The sequence below is a fragment of the Taudactylus pleione genome, unplaced genomic scaffold (genome assembly GCF_031769625.1).
Source record: "Taudactylus pleione unplaced genomic scaffold, aTauple2 ptg000154l, whole genome shotgun sequence".
Lineage (NCBI taxonomy): Eukaryota > Metazoa > Chordata > Amphibia > Anura > Myobatrachidae > Taudactylus > Taudactylus pleione.
Window position 1 is genome coordinate 19,599,602 of NW_028284556.1, and position 19,460 is coordinate 19,619,061.

General features: G+C 40.5%; 1 protein-coding gene and 1 long non-coding RNA gene across 4 annotated transcripts in view; one reads left to right on the forward strand and one right to left on the reverse strand.

Moving 5' to 3' along the window:
• Positions 1-762: 762 nt before the first annotated feature.
• Positions 763-19,460, forward strand: part of LOC148521930 (uncharacterized) — a 110,371-nt gene continuing 91,673 nt past the window's right edge. Inside the window, exons 1-2 of one of the 2 annotated variants that reach the window (XR_015878779.1) lie at positions 763-1,230; positions 9,572-9,663. This is a non-coding gene — a long non-coding RNA (uncharacterized LOC148521930). Of the gene's footprint in view, positions 1,231-8,405; positions 8,516-9,571; positions 9,664-19,460 lie in introns of those variants that run through there. The other variant, XR_015878780.1, reaches the window with a different exon arrangement.
• GRM1 (glutamate metabotropic receptor 1) overlaps positions 13,393-19,460 on the reverse strand; it is a 485,954-nt gene continuing 479,886 nt past the window's right edge. Inside the window, exon 9 of one of the 2 annotated variants that reach the window (XM_088474384.1) lies at positions 13,393-17,471. In XM_088474384.1, coding sequence (XP_088330510.1) covers positions 16,655-17,471 — 817 coding nt within the window. In that variant the 3' untranslated portion in view covers positions 13,393-16,654. The remainder of the gene's footprint in view (positions 17,472-19,460) is intronic. The other variant, XM_088474385.1, reaches the window with a different exon arrangement.

The following is a 19,460-nucleotide window of genomic DNA, read 5'->3' on the forward strand; positions in this document are numbered from 1 at the left end:
AGATTCTTATTCTAATACAGCTTGAAATATTGCCGCTGTTAACAGCTGCCACACGGAGATCCAGGCTCCCTTTCAACAGGTCAGAGCCTTCTATCGTGACACCGTGACTCACACTGCAAAATCTCACCACAGGCAACTTCGGCTGACAGCGCATATCCCCTGCAATTTAGGATTTTATTCCTTCCACTTCTTCATATGGTTGCCAAGTATTAATTATCTCCGAACTTTATTGGACATATTTCCACCTTTAAATAATCTGATGACTCTGTCCGTGTAGGTCATAGGACAACACGTCAGTTCCATGCTTTACTGCCTATAATATATGATGCATGCGATACTAACGGTAAGTGTCAATTGATTTGCTTCTTCTTTTTTATATAATAAAAACAACAATTTTTTAAGACAACAAACCTTGTTATATTGTATTTTTATTTGATTTTTTTTCTGTATTTTGGGACTGACTACCCCATTCAGCTGTGGTATATCAGGGTGTGCAATTTACTCATCAAGCAACCTAGGTCCCTTTGTATATTTGTCAGCTCCTATAAATTATGCTAACTGTAGATATATTAGAGAGCGCTTGTAAATGTGCAAAATATTGTTGTTAGTATAGTGTTTTGCAATTGTCCTTGCTGTATGCTTTTTCACCAACAGGGGTCATCAGGCCCTTCTGAAATGAACTGCAGTTCTAGTCCCTGCCAGAGGTGCTGCTGTCTGGACATTACTAGATCAGTTGCCTCGTGAATCATTGCCAATCAGCAATCTCGGACAACACCTGTTTACTAGCCTTATGTGCTGCCAAGAACCAGCATGTATTGCTGGTCATTTTATGTTGTTTACTGGTTCTTGTGATAAGGCTCCTGCTCCAGCTTCTATTTTGGCTGCTTGTATTTTCCAAACTGCGTTTCCTGCTTGGACTGCTGTCTCTGTATTATGGTACGCTCCATGTCAGTAACTTCTGACTTCCTGTGCCTGAAACCTGCCACAACCTGCAATTATTACCTGTGTTATTTCTGGATTTTTGTTACTTCCAAACTATGTTTCCGGCCTGGACTGCTGTCTCTGTATTATGGTACGCTCCATGTCAGTTCTGACTCCAAGTGCCTGAAACCTGCCACTACTGTACCTGCAATCATTACCTGTGTGATTTCTGGACTTTGTTACTTCATTCTGTTCCTTTCAAGTACCATATTATCATCTGCTACCTGTTATTTAACCTGGTACATCCTGGTAAGATTACATCCTGCTCCTTTATCTTTTAATTATATTCAATACCTGCAAATCTTGCAAACTAAATTCAAGTATACTAGGACTCTCAATATGTGCATACCTGGGTTTGTTATGAATTTCAAGTGTTTCTGCAATCCCAGCTACTGTGGGCATTATTCAATTAAACGTGAAGTGAATAGCACAGGGGATGAGCTCCCGGAGCTATTAAATTCTGCGCGAAGTTAGGTCGGGGAAGGCTCATTCTCACACCTTAAACAGGGTGTTTAGGCGCAAGAACAGGCATTCTCCGACTAAACTTCCAGGCGCAATGCATTTTTCCCGGTGCTAAGGGCAGAAAAAAGCATCGTCGAATACAAAAACAGGGGGGAAGGGATGCGCTAATTCACAATAATCTGATCTGAGTTATTGCAGCTGGGTGTAAATGAGGGCACTACAATTCCTCATAAATTATAATGGATACACGAAAAAGGAGGACATCCAGCGCATATAACACCTCAATCAGATTATACAATAGTATTGTTGTGTGATACTCATACAAGTCCGTAGATAGGTAAATAAAATTATAGATATATTAGTTACCACTTTATGGTTATTAGTAAATGTAGATAAATAGGTGGATTAATTGGTATACGTTATATAATAAAATAAATGATAACCACGGGTAGGTCCCCACAGTAAACGGTAACCACGAATCAGTGTATAGAAATCTATATAAATAAAAACACTGAGAATGGAATAATCTATAAAAAATACTTTGATTAAATACTAAATCGGATATATATCCTAGGAGGGTTATTAAAAATTATATATATATATTAATACCGGTATGGCATATACTGACAAACGAACATCACATGTAAACATAAAACAACATAAGACACAGTGTGTTGTGCAGGGTAATACACTTGAGGTGTTTTACTTGCCCTGCAATTAATAACAGTCCTGTGCTCAATCTAGAGCAATTCAGTAGGTACCCCTGCAGTGGGATCAGTGCCGTGGGAATGTTCCTGGCATTTGTCCAAAGGACAGAGGTAAGGTAATGAAACACCTAGGTGGAGTGGGTGGTTACCTCCGTCTTCCTGGTGTAATTCAGGTATACTCACGCTCTGGGTGGGGTCTTTCAAGTCCCGTGAGGCTGGTGTGTCTGCCGGCAGACTTCCTTCATAAGCCGCGAGGAGCGCAATGCTGCTCGAGCGGCTAGTGTCAGGATCGACTTATCTGTGATCGACGCGGTTCACCTTCAGGCTTCCTCAGGATCAGATGTCAGTCTATCCAGCTGGGGCTCTGTTTAAGTAGTCCGGATTGCGAGGCAGCAGCGGCCATCTTGCATGAGGGATATTTGCCCTTCTCAAACGCGGCTCCTTTCTGATTAATTGGCAGCCATTTTGGTGGAGGGAAATTAATATACTATTGCCAGGAGTGTGTACTACTATGTGTCCAAAGTGATAGACATAACATAACATGAACAAAAAGACATTAAAGACAAGTGTTTGTCAGTACAATAATAATAATAACTACAGGGGTATATCTTTGAAAATTAATAAAAAAATATTAGTGATAATAAGGATGCAAATTAAAAAATGGGCCACTCTTATCAAAAAAGGGGAATGTAGTGTTCAGTTCTAACCCTATGAAATATCCAACTTGTAAGAGAGTTTCTATAATAAAATATCTCAAACTAAAAAATATATATTAAATATTAAAACTAAGAATTTGAGTAGTCGGATAGTGTCTTGGTTCTTTAGATATATACAGTGGCCTTGGTCACATATGTAAAAGAAAAACTTATACATTGTATAGTGTAGATCTCCACTAGGAGTGAAACTGGAGAAAACTGGTGAATGGAGAAGGGGATGTTCCACATATGGAATGCATGGATTACGGTGTAAGGGGTTGGACCACCTGGGTATGATTTCGGCACTTTATAAGAATGGTGCTATCTCAATGTCCAAATTTAAACCCTTTGGGTGCAATGTACTCATTTCGTATATCAGTTTGGTTTCTTCTTTGCTTAGCAGTTTGTCTGTGTTCCCTCCTCTCCATGACGGTGTTATTTTCTTGAGGCCGATATATTGTAACTCTTTTGGGTTACTGTCGTGTTTTTCTTTAAAGTGAATCAGAACGCTATGATTCTCTTTTTGATTTTGAATGTTACATAGATGTTCCTGTATTCTAACATGGAGTTTCCTCTTGGTTTTTCCCACATACTGTAGGCCGCATGGACATGTCAACATATATATAACCCCTGTAGTCTGACAGGTGATATGGTCTCTGATGGTAAACTCTCTCCTGTTACTAAAGGATATGACTTGTTTGGTAATTTGTACATGGTTCCACTTTGTCTTTTTGCAGGCCGTACAGGTCCCGCATCTTGAAAAGCCTGTGGTTTTTATTAGTTCATTAGTACGTTTTTCTCTTAAATTGCTGTTGACTAGAGCAGATCTGATGGTTGGCGCTCTTCTGTACACAATCTTTGGGTATTCTGGTAAAAATTTCTTCAGATCCTCGTCGGCTCGGAGAATGTGCCAGTGTTTTTTGATACTGTTTTCTAACAGTGTATTTTGTGCTGAATAGTCAGAGATGAATAGAAGATTTTCTGATTTCTCTTCAGTTTTTTCTCTGAAAAACACTGGCACATTCTCCTAACGCCTGGACGTTAGTTGGATTTCTGCTCGCATCCCAGGAGGGATGCGAGAAGAAATCCTTAATCGGGCTTAGCAGCGCGATGAATTGAATAGCTCTGGTAGCTGAACCCCGGCACTATTCACTTCGCATTGAATAGAACTGTGCTCTGTGTATCTTGATTATTAATTATCCATTATCTAACCACATCTAAGTGGAATTCTCTGTGTGAGTCATACAATAAATATCTTAAATTTCCTTGCTACATTGTGTAGTTGTGTTTCTGCTATACTCCAGGGGTTAATTCATAGCAGTAAGATTGTACCCTCGGAATAATATAAAAATAAATAAAATATATATAAAGTATAGACAAAAAAAATAATAAATAAATATAAATATAAAAATAATAATAATAATAAAAAAACAGGTATAAAATAATATAAATATTAGGGCAATGCTGAAAAAAATTAAAAGTTAGAATTGTGGTAAAACCACTTTTGTTTACAGCTCTTTAGCGTGTCCAAGGACTTCTGTTTTTAAGCAAGACTAAATAAAGTTTTTTCAAATACCCAGCTATAAGGACCACTCACAAGGTAAACCATCCTTGACAAAGTGCATCATTGTATGAAATGCATTGGGTGGTAGGCAAGCCGGTATACAGTGAACCAGAAGTGAGATTGTGACCACTTCCGATGGACGGAAGACGCTGATCGGGATGCGGGACAATACGGATGATTAAAACTATCACCAACGGTCAAATATCTGCAGGTAAGGCAGTTTAAACACCTAAAGCATCCCTTCTTTAAACTGAGGAAATTATCCTCATTCTGTTTCCTTAATGCACTAATATCCGCCTTAACCACCCAGTCTTGAATATTCTTGCCCCTGGTATAGCATGGCATCAAAGACACCTCACTTAAATTAAGATCACCATCCTTCTGTATAATGGGCCAGTGTCTCAAATATCTGCAGGTAAGGCAGTTTAAACACTTAAAGCATCCCTTCTTTAAACTGAGGAAATTATCCTCATTCTGTTTCCTTAATGCACTAATATCCGCCGTAACCACCCAGTCTTGTCTGTACAATGGGCCAGTGTCTCCTAGCAACCGAACGTATCTTGTTGCTCAATACGTTGTAGGATGGTGATCTTAATTTAAGTGAGGTGTCTTTGATGCCATGCTATACCAGAATAGATGCTTTAGGTGTTTAAACTGCCTTACCTGCAGATATTTGATCGTTGGTGATAGTTTTAATCATCCGTATAGTGGTAAGAAATACTTTATTAGATACAGATTGAGTTGTTTGACGAAATTTGTAGTCTATTTGATAACCTGTCCGTGTGGTCTGATTTATGTCGGTAAGACAGACCGGACCTTACGTGACAGGATGGCACTTCATCGGTCAGCGATAAGATCGGCTATCAAGTCTGGCACAAGTGACCAGCCTGTGGCCAGGCATTTTGCCCAGGCAGGACATAATTTATCAGCGCTCAGATACATTTTGATTGACCATGTTCCACCTTCCAACAGGGGGGGTAATAGATCACAGAGGCTCTTGCAATGTGAGGCAAGGTGGATATATCGATTGGGCACATTACAACCTAAGGGTCTTAACGATAGCTTGGGGCTTCATTGCTTTATTTAAAGAGGATCATTGGTATATTAATAATCCGATACGTATAGGTAATTGTAGGAATATGGTAGTCTGTGACCCTTTTTGAGCTGGATCCAACATGTGTGAATATGTTAGTACTCTGTGGCTTCATTTGATTGTGTAATGATGTTAATATTGTATTGAATATATGTTGGGGGTCTCCGATAGGATAATGGATCTTTAATCAGTAATGGTTATATTTAGTAAGTTTTGTTTCAGAATCATTTATGGTCTCATTATATTTCATTTTGTTTTTAGTTTTCACTATGTTGCCTTGGCAACGGGCCGTATCTATGATGTCACTATTGGGCGACTCATGGCCGGACCCGGAAGCCGTGGCTGAGCACGAGGTGTGGTGTGGGGTATAAAGTAAGTGTGTTTTATACATTTTGTATCCTGAAGACGATGTAATAAATTCATCGAAACATTGATCATTAAACCTGCTGATTGATACTTTTATTATGGAGTGCCGCTGGTGAGAGAAATATTTGTTGTAACCCGTTTGTGGTTATTCGCAGAGGGCACCCGGAATTGACTTTATTATTGGGAGTGCCATCCGACTTGTTTCCAATATATATATTTATATTTATATATATATATATATATATACTTATTTATATATATATATACTGTATGTATGTATATGTATATGTATATATATATATATATATATATATATATTAGAAATGAGCGTTTCAGATTCTGTGGAATCCGAAACAGCTCCGAACACCTTGAATCCCACTCCGAGGCCGAACGTCATGCACCCGACGTCGGATTCTCGCGAGACTTAGTTGACGTTCGGTCTCTATATAAGGCGCTATGTGGCCGGGACTTGGCACCATTTGTCATTTGGTATGCATGCTGCACAGAGCTCTGCAAGGAAGTTGGCTAGATCCAGACTCCAGACTAGTGGCTACTGTCTGTGCTGTTAAGTGACTGTCGGGGGGGCACACTGCACGCTGATGCTGCGCTACTCTGCTAAATAAAGTGACTCCTTGGGCAGTCTAGTAGCCCTCTGTGTATACAAGGACTGTGACTCCTTGGGCAGTAGCCCTCTGTGTATACAAGCGCTGTGACTCCTTGGGCAATAGCCCTCTATGTATACAAGCACTGTGACTCCTTGGGCAGTAGCCCTCTGTGTATACAAGCACTGTGACTCCTTGGGCAGTAGCCCTCTGTGTATACAAGCACTGTGACTCCTTGGGCAATAGCCCTCTGTGTGTATAAGCACCATGACTCATTAGACATAGCCCTCTGTGTGTATAAGCACCGTGACTTCTTGACCAATAGCCATCTGTGTGAATAAGCACCATGACTATTTGGGCAATAGCCATCTGTATGTATAAGCACCGTGACTATTTGGGCAATAGCCATCTGTATGTATAAGCACTGCGACTCCTTGGGCAATAGCCCTCTGTGTGTATAAGCACCATGACTCCTTGGCAGTGGCGTAAGTTCATCTCAGACGCCTGGAGGCAAGTTATCATTTAGTGCCACCCTGTCCCCCATATTTACAGCCCCAAGTGGGGTGAATATATATTATGGGTGATGGAGGAGGTGCCCCTTCAGTGCTGGCACCCGGCTGCAGACGTCTCCATTGTCTCCCATACTTCTGCCCCTGCTCCTTGGGCAGTAGCCCCCTGTGTATAAAAGCACCACGACTCCTTGGGCATTATCCCTCTATGTATTTAAGCACTGTGACTCCTTGAGCCTTAGCCCACTGTGTAAACAAGTACTGTGACTCTGCTGGCTGTACCGAAATGGGCATTATCCCTCTGTGTATTTAAGCACTGCAACTCCTAGGGCCGTAGCCCACTGTGTATACAAGTACTGTGGGCAGCACAGATGGTGTAACGGTTAGCGTTACTGCCTCACAGCACTGAGGTCATGGGTTCGATTCCCACTACGGCCCTGTCTGTGTGGAGTTTGTATATTCTCCCTGTGCTTGCGTGGGTTTCCTCCGGGTACTCCGGTTTCCTCCCACACTCCAAATATATACTGGTAGGTTAATTGGCTCCCCACAAAATTGACCATAGTGTGTATGTTTGTGAGCATGTGGTAGGGAATATAGATTGTAAGCTCCATTGGGGCAGGAACTGATGTGAATGGTAAGATATTCTATGTAAAGCGCTGCGGAATATGTGTGCGCTATATAAATAACTGGTAATAAATAAATAAATAAATACTGTGACTCTGATGGCTGTACTCCACTGCCAAGGACAATTCTATCTTGCACTACCTTTCATTTCTGCCACTGCTGTGTGGCAATGTTTCATAAATGTGCTTTAAACTGTGGTCTCTGTGTCGCTGCACTGTCGCTTAGTAACCAGCCAGCTCACTGTAGCCTTTGGCCAATAATAGTGAAAGCTATATTGTAAGCTGTGAGGTGGTCTAAATTGACTGGAAATGACTTGAAATGAATGTTATTGAGGTTAATAATATTCTAGGGACAAAAAAAAGCCCAAATTATGTGATTTTAGTTTTTTTGGCAATTTTTGTAAAAAATCCAAATCCAAATCCAAAACCAGTCACGGCAGGATTGGCAAATCTAAACCCAAATCCAAATCCAAAGCCGAACGACGATACAGAGCCAAAACCAAATCCAGCAAAAAATGGTCCGGCGCACATCCCTAATATATGTATGTATGTATGTATGTATGTATGTATGTATGTATGTATGTGTATTAAATAAACAAATGTAAGTGCCCTCTAGACTAGAATCCACAATGGAAAACTGGTCAAAATGCATGCAGTGATTTGGCGGCACTTATTGCAATGAGTGCTGCTGAATCACTGTATACTGTATACATACGTATATACATACGTACAGGCAAAATAAGTAATGCCAGCCCCTTGCTGTTCAGGTTAAATCCTTCGAGAATCAAATAGCCGGCGGAGTCAAGCCAGCACCGAGGGGCAAGAGAGGATCCAGCGCCTGGCAAGCTGAGGAGCGGTGCTGACTCTTGCGTGGAAGGGCCGGCACAGGGGGTACTCTTCTGTGCCAGCCAAGGTCAGCAGAGCAGGTTGAGGTCCCTGTGTGACACCCTTTCCTCATCTATCTATCTATCTATCTATCTATCTAGATGTGCCCTTATACATCTTACAACTGTCACATATTAAATTAATCAGTACAGTCCTAGTCGCTTCCCATTGTTACTTCCATGCATTTTCTGCAAAATTCAGTCAACTGATGCTAGCAGAGTAGCTAGCACAGGACCTGGTGGCTCACTCACAAGTCAAGCCGTTTGGCTAATTAAGGCGATATTTATGAGGACAATCCGTATATATATAATTTTCCCTCACAGGTTTTTTTTTCGGAGAAAAGCCGGGGCCACTTGCTTGTCTTTGCCCCCAGCCTGAAAATTGCCAGCCAGCCCCTGGTGACCGGCATGACTTGTTTTGTGCGCCTTTGGCGCACTCAAGGGGGCATGACCTTGCTCTGCAAAGCCACGCATCATTATGTGTGCCGATCTTGGGGCCATGGCTGCATGTCACGCCCTCTGTTCTCAGCCCACAGTGGGCTTACCCAGCACTCCAGCAGCTGCTGGGCCAGCCCACAGCCTCTCAGCTGCCTCTCTGAGTTCCGGCTACTTGGTGACACCATCCAGTTGGGTGACACCAAAATAGCAGAGCAGCTCTGCTATTTTGGTGTCACCAACATCAACTCAGGAAGCTGTGGTGATGTTTCATCTCATCAACATAGCTCATGGAGGAGGAAATTCTGTAGAGTCCTGATCCACAGGGTTAAGAGGGTGAGCACTGTCAGTGTGTCTATCTGACCTAGCAGTGTGTCTGCCTGACCTGTGAGCCTGTCTGCTAGCACTGGTCACTGTGACTCTCCCTCAGTCCTGCTTTTGTTTGTTTGTCCTGTCAGTGAGTCTGTGTCCCAGTCCTGTCTCTGTCCTCTAGTCCTGTCAGTTATTATGATTCCAAGTGGCTCTCCACCACCAAGCATGTATGTGTAACGTTGGCAGTGATTGTAGGTTTGTAAGTTTACAGTAGTTGTTCTGATGTCTGAAACATATAGGTACACATAAAAACAAAAATAATACCATTTGTGTTGCAGTCCAGACAGCGACGTTGACTACATACTAACTGCAGTCCTGAACGTACCTGAAACACACACTGTATGGCGGAGTGCATGTAACTTCACTGCAGGTAAAATTTTATTTTATATTGTGAATTTTTATTTGCCTTTTTAAATATACTATTTATATTACTAGTTGTGTCTGTGTGAATAAAAACTACTTTGGGACTCAACCATATGTATGAATAAATGTAAGTGCAAACAAGGTTTTAGGCTTATTGCAGACGTTTTCCTTTACTTTGTTTCTACTGTAAATATAGCATTTAATTCCCTCCCTATAGAACTCCTGCCTTTGCCTGTGAAGGACTGCAGTTTGCCCACATTTTGCTTTGTTCCAAAGTATACACTACAGAATACCATCTTCTGCTGTATGCTACTGTCAGTTTCCAGCTTTCTTTTCTTACTCCAAACAAATTCTCATGTTTGCATGTAGGATTGTAGATACTCCCATTCATGCACTAACGTGTTCTTCCATCCCATTTACTCATATTTCCCTTTTCTGATGGAAGTTGTGGGAGGCTCCTGATTTTTCAGATAGCCCCCCCACACCCTCGGAAGAGTAGGAAGGTCTCCCACATCCCGCCCACTTCCTAGAGAAGTGGGCAGGATGGGGAGATTCTACAGGAAATTCACGGGTTTGTAGGGAGGGGGTGGGGCTAATATGAAGCAGATAGCGTCATTTAGCCCTGCCTCCTCCTCGCAGACTTTCAAGTCATGACTTTTTTCCAGTGGTGGGGCAGGGCCTAATGATATCTATAGTCCCGAAGATGTCAGCAGAATCTCCTCTCCGGGCTTCTCCCAGGGAGGAGTTTTGTGAAGTCAGCAAGTATTACACCTCCTATAATAAAGTGCATATTTTTGTACTCTGGCAGAAGTGTAACCATCTTGGTTGGCAAATGATTGCACTTACCTGTGCACTTACTTGTGCAAAAGAGCAATGTAAAATTGGGCGTCACAATACAGCATTTTACATTGTGCTTTTGCACCTTCGTAATGTTCCTTAGGGCTCTATTTACTACAATCCGCATTTTGAATGCAGAATGTACAGTAGTGTGATATTGCGAATTCAGCCAATATCACAGGGATTTACTAAAAATCACTTGCAGGGACAGAGCTTCCTATAAAGCTCTGTCCCTGCGAATCCCCTCCGCACTTATCATGGTATTTTCGCAAAAAATACTGTGACAAGTGCCCGCACATGCGCTGACCGGCCGCCGCTAAGCCCCATGCCCACCGCTAAGCCCCGCACCCTCCCTCAATTACACTTACCTCCGGTGATCGGGGCTCCCATGATGTCCTCCGTGGCTCCGGTCTGCTGATCTCCCATCCTGCACTGGCCCCCGGTCAGCTGACCGGATCCCAGCGCAGGGTGGGAGACCAGCTGACTGGAGGGAGGACATCACCGGAGCCCCGATCACCAGTCCCTGGACTCAGGTAAGTTTTTTTTTTCCACTATATATATTTTTTTTTTTTGCAGTGATCAGCGTGTGGTCTGTTCAGACCACACAGCTGATCACTGGGGCCGACTCCGGGCTCTGCTCTGCCTGTTAAAGCAGAGCAGGAGTCTGGTAACCAGGGGAGACCCTGGATAACGCCACCTACAGGTAGCGTTATTGTCACAAGGCTTCCCCCGGTATTTTTTCACAATTTATTTTTAGTAACTAACAGACAGATCGCATTTCCCATTACAATTATGGCGAAATGCGATCTGATTACTAAAATATGTGTTAATTAGGGCTTGGAGTAGAATTTTACGAATTCTACTCCAATTGCCCTTTAGTAACTTTAGGTGATACTAAAATAATGTGAAAAGGGTGTGAAAACACTTTAGTAAAAATAATGATAATAATTGAGCCCTTAGTGTTTCTTACTCTGAATTAGATGTTTTCGCTAGTATAAGAATCTAGCTATATTGCATTACTTGATAGATACTCTCCCTTGTGGGGTAAATTTATTAAAGTGAGAGTTTTTAGAAGTGAGTTTTTGAAGAGATGTTGCCCATAACAACCAATCAGATTCTACTTACCATTTAACTAGCACCTTCTAGAAGATAACAGCTGAATCTGATTGGTTGCTATGGGCAACATCTATTCTAAAACTCACTTCTAAAACTCTCAATTTAGTAAATTTACCCCTAGTTGTCTGTTTAACAGTACCTGAATATATATGGGATTGATGGTGGTGTTATGCTTGCCCCTGATGCCACATTAACTGCCACAGTCAGCTGTTTAAATGTAGAAAGATATTGTGGCAATTGAAGTGGACCTGTATACAAAGTTCACACAGTAGAGTGAGAAGGTAAAATAGGTAATATGGATCTATTACATCTAATTGTGAAGAATATGTCAATGTTTAGCGATTTATTATGTATTTCCCTGATACATAACACATGATCTGAATCTCTCGTCTTGTGGAATAATGTAAACCTGTCAGAAATGTGATTTGACAAAAGTAGAAGCTCTTCTCTGAATAAAGGGAAATAAATGGAAACAGGAAAATGAATATGCCTCTTGTCTGCTTGTGGTGAAGGCTTTTACAAAATGCACCAATTATAAAAGTTAAGTATTTTTGATCTTCTAAAATATGGGGTCAGTCCAATAGTCCACTAAGGGTGCGAGTTGCCATTGCCATGACGTTATACCACAGGCAATGGCACCTGAACTTACACCCCTCGCGGCCTGCTCTAAGCCCAAAATTTTGCTTGTAGCTAGGGCTGCAAGCACTTTTGTGCAATTTCGGGCTGCTGTACATTGCGGATGTTGCTGCGATGACTAGCACTGGCAAGATTGTCGCGGACAATTGGATTGACCTCTATGTCTTGGCCATATACATCACAGTATTGTCCACATTTATATAAAGCATCATGGCAGCTCCAAGACTGAGAACATAAAATTGGGTTTGTATATATGGTATATATACGTTTGTATATATGGTATATACTGTGTATACAATCTCTCCAAAGGCAGCACTCCCAATACTCTGTTTGCTAAATGCGCCTCCTAGGTATCCCCGTATGGTGGATCCAACAAATAGACAGCAGTAGGCGGCACTCAATAAATCACATCCAGAACAAAGCCAAGTTAATCATCAACGTTTCGAGACTACTTTATTGTCTCATCACCAGGATGAAGGTGAGACAATAACGTAATTTCAAAATATTGATGATTAACTTGGCTGTGTTCTGGATGTGATTATCGAGTGCTGCCTACTGCTGTCATATATATATATCTATATATATTTATACAAATATTTATATATATATTTATTTATTATAAACAGGGTAAGCACATTTCCTCTAGATACTGTGGGCCTGATTCAGAGCCCTGTATGTGACACAATCCAACATGCAGTGATAGATCATACTTGCCTTCTTTTTGGACCACCCTTATGGAGATCCCAGATGGGAGATTTATGGGGCACGTGTGAGGGGTGTGACAATGCGATTTGCATGATCATGCCCCTCCTCCCCGTCCCTGCTGTGCAGTGATGCAATGTGCATATAATCAGGCAGTGAGGGCTGAGCCATTATGAATATCATCTCATCCTCGCCCAGTAGAGGCAGGGCCTGATGTCATTGGAAGGAACCTGGAGTAGCACAGTAGGCAAGTATGGGTGGATGTGCCACACTTACCACAATAGCCACAAACGGTGTGGCTATTGAAATCTCAGGCTGTGCCATCTATCTATAATAAGAACTCTTTACTTGTGTAAAGACTACACAAAAAGATAGCTCCTGAAAATCTTCCCAAAAAAGTGATGAACCAGGTAGAAAACATTTACAACTTTTATTGTGTCATCAATGCAAATATTTTACATTCATTGACATGATAAATAAATGTCAGCATTAATATGGTAAACACCTGTACTATTGTATATGCAGTGTAGATTCTAGCTTCTGTCATCACTTGCTCATACATCATACAGTACGTTGTGGCCTAGCAACAATTAAAATGGACCACAGCAATGCAGTAAAAAGTTCTTCACATTTAATGCTGCCAGAAACACTGTCATGTCCTTGGCAAAATATAGATAATTTCCCTCTGAAATAGAAAAAGGCAGAGGAAACATGCAACATAGAAAACAAAACAGAGTCTATAATGCCAACACTGAGGTAAAAAGGTTCTGGCTGTTCCAAATTAGAGTTACCCTGTGGCTGTTTTGTGTTGCAGCTAGCTGACAATGCATGCTGGGAGATAATGGTCAAAAACAAACTGGGGAACACACGGTGGCCTGCTCCTGTTCTACGTTTTGGTTCACATTAAGCTATAGGGAAACATTCTAACCTGGTACAATAAATATTATCTATGAAAATAGTTGCAAAATATTGGAATAAATTTATTCACATTTCAGAGTTTAGAATAAATACTCCATAGTGCAATACATTTCTACAGGTCAGTTTTAAATTGTATGCATACTTATTGCAAACACTTTCATATTTTTCACACATAAACCAAAAAAAAGTGTGACATTAGCAGCTATCTCAACCATTATAAAACATACTAAGTTCTGTTTTACACTTTAGGCTGTACTTAGTAGCTGCATAAAAAAGTGTTCAATGTTTTTTATTCTTTGTATAAGTCATAAACACAGATTGACGTACAATTATCAGTACTATATATTTGTGAGATAATTCATCAGTGGTAATTTATATAGCTCAAATATACAGATAAAACAGTAACACGTACATTTCCTTATCCACAGTGATTCAAAATATACAAACAAAGATCAAGAGCTGTGCAGTCCCAAGTTTCTCATGAGAAGAGTGATAAATAAATATGTTATACCTTCAATACTAGCTATCTGGTATTCAGAAGGTATTCAGGTATACTTGTATTTTGGAGAACCACAAACTACCACCTATCCTAATGGCCATTGACTATAATTACAATTGGTAGAACACACATCTCTGCTCTTTATATGACTGGAACTGCGTAACATCCTCATGTCTATATGACATCAGCACAGCTGAAAGAGGCCTTTCAACCCAAGCCTGCACACCATTTGCCCCTTTTAAAATAAGCATTGTAACATTTACAGTAATATATGATAAATATTTTTATACAGTAGGTAGTTGGATTATTCACATTTTGGTATGGAAGGTACTTCTCATAATTAAGGAACAAATATCTATTATTTCCGTTGAGAAAACCTTTTAAGCTATGTATTAAAATACCATTTAGATATAATTTCAGTTAAGCAATGTGGATCTAGAACTATAGTAAAATTATCAGACACTTGTAGCATTTTCAAAGCACTTTCTTAAACTGAGCTTATTATTATTATTATTGTATTATTGTGACTGTTTTCTTCAGTTGTCTTTAGTCTTTGTTTATAGATTGACTTTCTGGATTGGTTTTCCACTTTTCCCATGCTCCAGCAAATCTAAGACAAGACACTCTGATTGGCTATTTGCATGACTTTTGTCCACGAAAGATGATGTTTGCCCATGAAAGATGACATTTTGCCTCTTCCTGAGACCCGTTTTTTTGTGGGAAAAATCTGAATTTGGCGGGAAAATCAGAATCGAACCGCGCCTGCATATCTCTACTCCTAACAGGAGTATCTGGAGATGTGGTCTAATCTGTACACTTAAGTGTGCATACCTTTACAGTAAGTTAGTTGTGCTTTCATAAATCCAACCTGGCTGTCTAGGTGATGAGTGTTCCAAGTGCAACTTGCATTTTATATGAGTTGTTTTACTGCACATACATAGTTTATTTGCACTTCAGAGATAAGTTTACCTCCATATCTAAAAGAGGCCTTTATGGTCTGCAGTACTACTTATGTTGAAGCAAATAAGGGAGATGGATTGATCAAAAGTTGTTGCTGTAGAGAACAGTGTGACATATTAAGGTGATTATACATTATCCTTCTGCTCAACAACAGGATTAATATCCAATGTAGCCGCTCGACATGCCAAGGTACCAGATAACTTTCAGGGAAATAGGGACCTGTTGGTGACGATGAGTCCTATATCACTTATCCTGTGCCTGGATTTACCAACATTCCCATTAATGATCCTGTCAATTATGGATTGGGCCACTGGTACTACAGCATGTGAGGTCATTATATTTATAAGCTCCTACCACAGGGCACCATGGAGTTTACGTGCTTTGGGTTTATGCTTCATTGCAAATTGTGACAATTTAAATAAAACAAAACAAATATCATGAATGTCTTAATACTGAAATAGACTTAAAAAGCCCAATCATCTGAGCAAACAGATTTTCATTGTAATCTTCCCTTTTTGAAAAATATTCTTTTGGGAAAATGTGAAACAGGTTAAGTGTCACTAGCCATGGCACTGTATCAGATTAGTGAAGAATATGTATCAGTTCAGGGGGTTAGATGTAAAACATGCCAGCGTGATTATAAACAAATGGGGCAATGAAAGCTTTGTCGCTCCGGCATCTTGTGTCTGCTTAGAGAACCTCACCCTGGACGCAATAAAATTTTTTTTAAAATTAAAGCATATGCTTTCATATAAATGTCAGTAATATTAGCTTTTCTTCTATGCTATTTTATTAAGCTACTAAGTAGTTTCCTAACATCATATCAAAGTGTTTGGTGGAGTGTAAGCAGTTTACAAAATTAATAGTTTTTGAAAAGTCTACCTCTCCATGCAAAACACAAAATTTTTATTTTTTATTGAGTCAAAACTAAAGACTGATTCACTTTGCGAAAATTGTAAACATAAATATGTGTCGCCCACAAGGTGACTTCAGTTCTTAGTTAAGTATCTTGATCAGTTTCCACTAAGACTAAGGTAACAGTTGATGGTGTATACCAACATTTTCAACTATGTATAACAACAGGGTAATATATAGTTCCTTAGATGCAGGTTACAAGGTTGTGCTTTGTTAAATATACTGCATCTGTCTAACTAGTAATACAGTGAACAAATAAATACGGATGATAACTTTTGGAGCCCTCATAAAGATCAATTTTAGTGCAGCACAATTATTTATTGGCTTTTCTTTCTGTTATAACATGTGCTATAAATCGTCTTTCTCATTGCCACTTGGCAAGTCCTGTGGTGCTTCATAAATGCAAGAACTCTGTCTACAAGGTGGATGAGGTTTGCTTGTAGTCTCTTAACAAAACTGAAGCATATGTCACACTTGGGGGTGTGCAGAGTACTGACTCAGACATGGGTGAACTAGGCACAGAACTGCCTGAAGCTACTGAATCCCGGAAGGGAGATGGAGGAGTCAAAGCAGGTGAGTCCTCCAGTACTAGTTTGCTTGGAACAAGTTCTTCATCAGGAGTATCTGTACTATCATATATGTAATTCCGAATGAGGTTCAACTTTTCACTCTCTACCTCCTCTGTGGAGGAGTCCATACCTTCACTGAAACCCGCTATCTGAAGTGGAAGCACTTGTTGAGTGGGATAGATGGAATCAAGTCCATTCTCTGGGCCTGGTACTGGAATAACAGAGTTAAAGTCTGGAATGCCAGTCGAGAACTTGTTGATCACTCCGTGAAGCTGGTCTAAAATAGACTTTTGCAAAGGTAGGCTTTTGGAAACTTGCTCTGACAGGTAGACTGGACCCTCCTCAAATTCTTGACATGGTGGAGGAGTTGCATTTAAGCGCCTATGTATCACCATGGATGGGCTGCTGGGTAGGTTGAACCTCGCTGGCTCATTTTCTTCTTCCTCTTCCACATTGTACAAGGTGTTAGTGCTAATATCTGAAAACGTGAGGCTCTTGCTTTGAACTTGGTAGCCTTTGGTTATAGGCTTGATCACAGCTGTCTGGTTTGATGACCCTGTCTCCTTGGGCTTCACGTGCACTGATAGTCTGTGCCACATGTGTTGTCCCTTCTGTACTTGTCTTCCACCTGGTTCAGACCATGACACAGACTTTCCATTAGAACTATGAATAAAATAAAGATGGATGCATTTGAATAAACAGCATGCAGATAATCACATCAAAATAAAAGTAGCAAAATATGTATAAATGAGTGGTTTTGTTATTTATGAAAAGCGTTTTTTTGTGTTTGCTATAATTCAGTATTTGTGATCCTCTAGATGTTATTATTAGAAGTTATTTCAGACATTTTACTGAAAAATATTGTATTAAAAAAATTCCTATTTTTTATTATTTATTGAATTCTATATTACTTATTTAAGTAGTGAACAAAAGATTTCTGTCATTGGGCCTGCTTCAGAGATGGACATTGTATCACATCCACTGAGTCTTTGTATGCAGCGGCTGTGCAACAATATGCAAAAGCCGAAGGAGGCGTCTTAAGTAATAAGATGTCCACTGCTGGCTTTTCTGATCCAAAGCTGCATCCAGAGTCAGAACCATCGATTCAATTCCGTGACCATCAGTCACCTGTGTAACCCTCAGATTACTCAGGAGCAGGGCAGTAACTAGGGGTGCGCAGCCGGTGTTACCGCACTGAGCGCAGGGCTCTGTGGGCAGCACCGTTGACAACTCAAGGCCCCTGCTTCTGGCTGGAGGGTGGCAGGCAGGCAGGCACCCTATCATAATTACAGCTGCCCAAGGCATCTTGAAGATGCTCCGGGCACTGCTGCAGCTTCAAGTGCCGACGGCCCCGCTCCCTTATGCGCGACATCATGACGTCACTCAGAAAGAGGGCGTGGCCGGCACAGGGCCCTAGTTACAGCGCTGCTCAGGAGGGCTTTGTATTTCACAATAGCAGGGCCAGTGAAGCTGTTTCCAAGGGTACAGCCAATGGCCTCGGACTGCTGAGGAAATGGGGCCAACATACCCCCTTTTGTATGAAACGTTGGTTCTCGCAGCCCCTTCCCCACCCCCAAACGGCCACAGCATGTCAATTATGCTGCAGCTTAAGGGGCACTTAAGGGGCACTGCATCGCAGACACTGATCTGCACATGCGCAGTACAGAACTGCACATGCACAGATTGCAAAACATCAGTTGTACTTAAACCATCGTGTTTGCCTACAACTCTGAATCAGGCCCATAGTACGTTATGCTTTTACTATGCTATATATGTACTGTGACCACAGCATATATATATTTTAAAGCATGGGGTTTTCATTTTAATATATGTAGTATTATCTGTTTTTGAAAAATAACAAAATAGTATTTTATATAGTTTGTGCAAATTAAAATATGTTGTTTTTTTGGTGGGGATGGGGGCTGGTACGTTCAATAAATGAATAAACATATATTTTTAGCATGAAGTCCCATTAGTTTATTATAATGTAATGTTTTGTTAAGTATAACCTTTAATGGATAACTACCAGCCAACATTAGGTACTGTACAATACTACATAAGAAATAACAATAATGGATATTATTAAACTACATCATACCTTTTAGTTTTTTGGCATCATACATTTATTTATTTATTTTTTAAACTAAGCTACCATTACTTTCTTTTTACCAAAATGTTAAAAAAACGTAATAATTAAATGAACATATTATGTTGAAATGTTTTTGAATTTCTTTATCACTGTATTTGTTATTTTTTAATACGATTAAGTCATTAGGTATATAGTTTTGCAGATATGTATTGTATTATAACTCTGAACTGTTGAACCTTAGGCATGACGGTATCGATTTGGGGGCTCTATCCATCCAACCTGATTGGGCTGGAATGTTGAGAGGTATAACCCCTTTCACAACTGCTTTGCACAGCAGACCAGAGGCGAACGTGTGACACGCACACCTGGCATTGTGCTTGAGTTTAATTTAAATGGCGTTTTAAGGGAAAGGGAAGATGACAGTGGACCGTACTACTTTTATGCAAGCACTCGTCAGAGCCCGTGGCATGTGTCCATGCCCTCTTTTTGTGCTTTGCAGTACTGATTCCCCATCAGCAATTCGGGAGCTATAATTGTATTATGCAGTATATATATATATATAA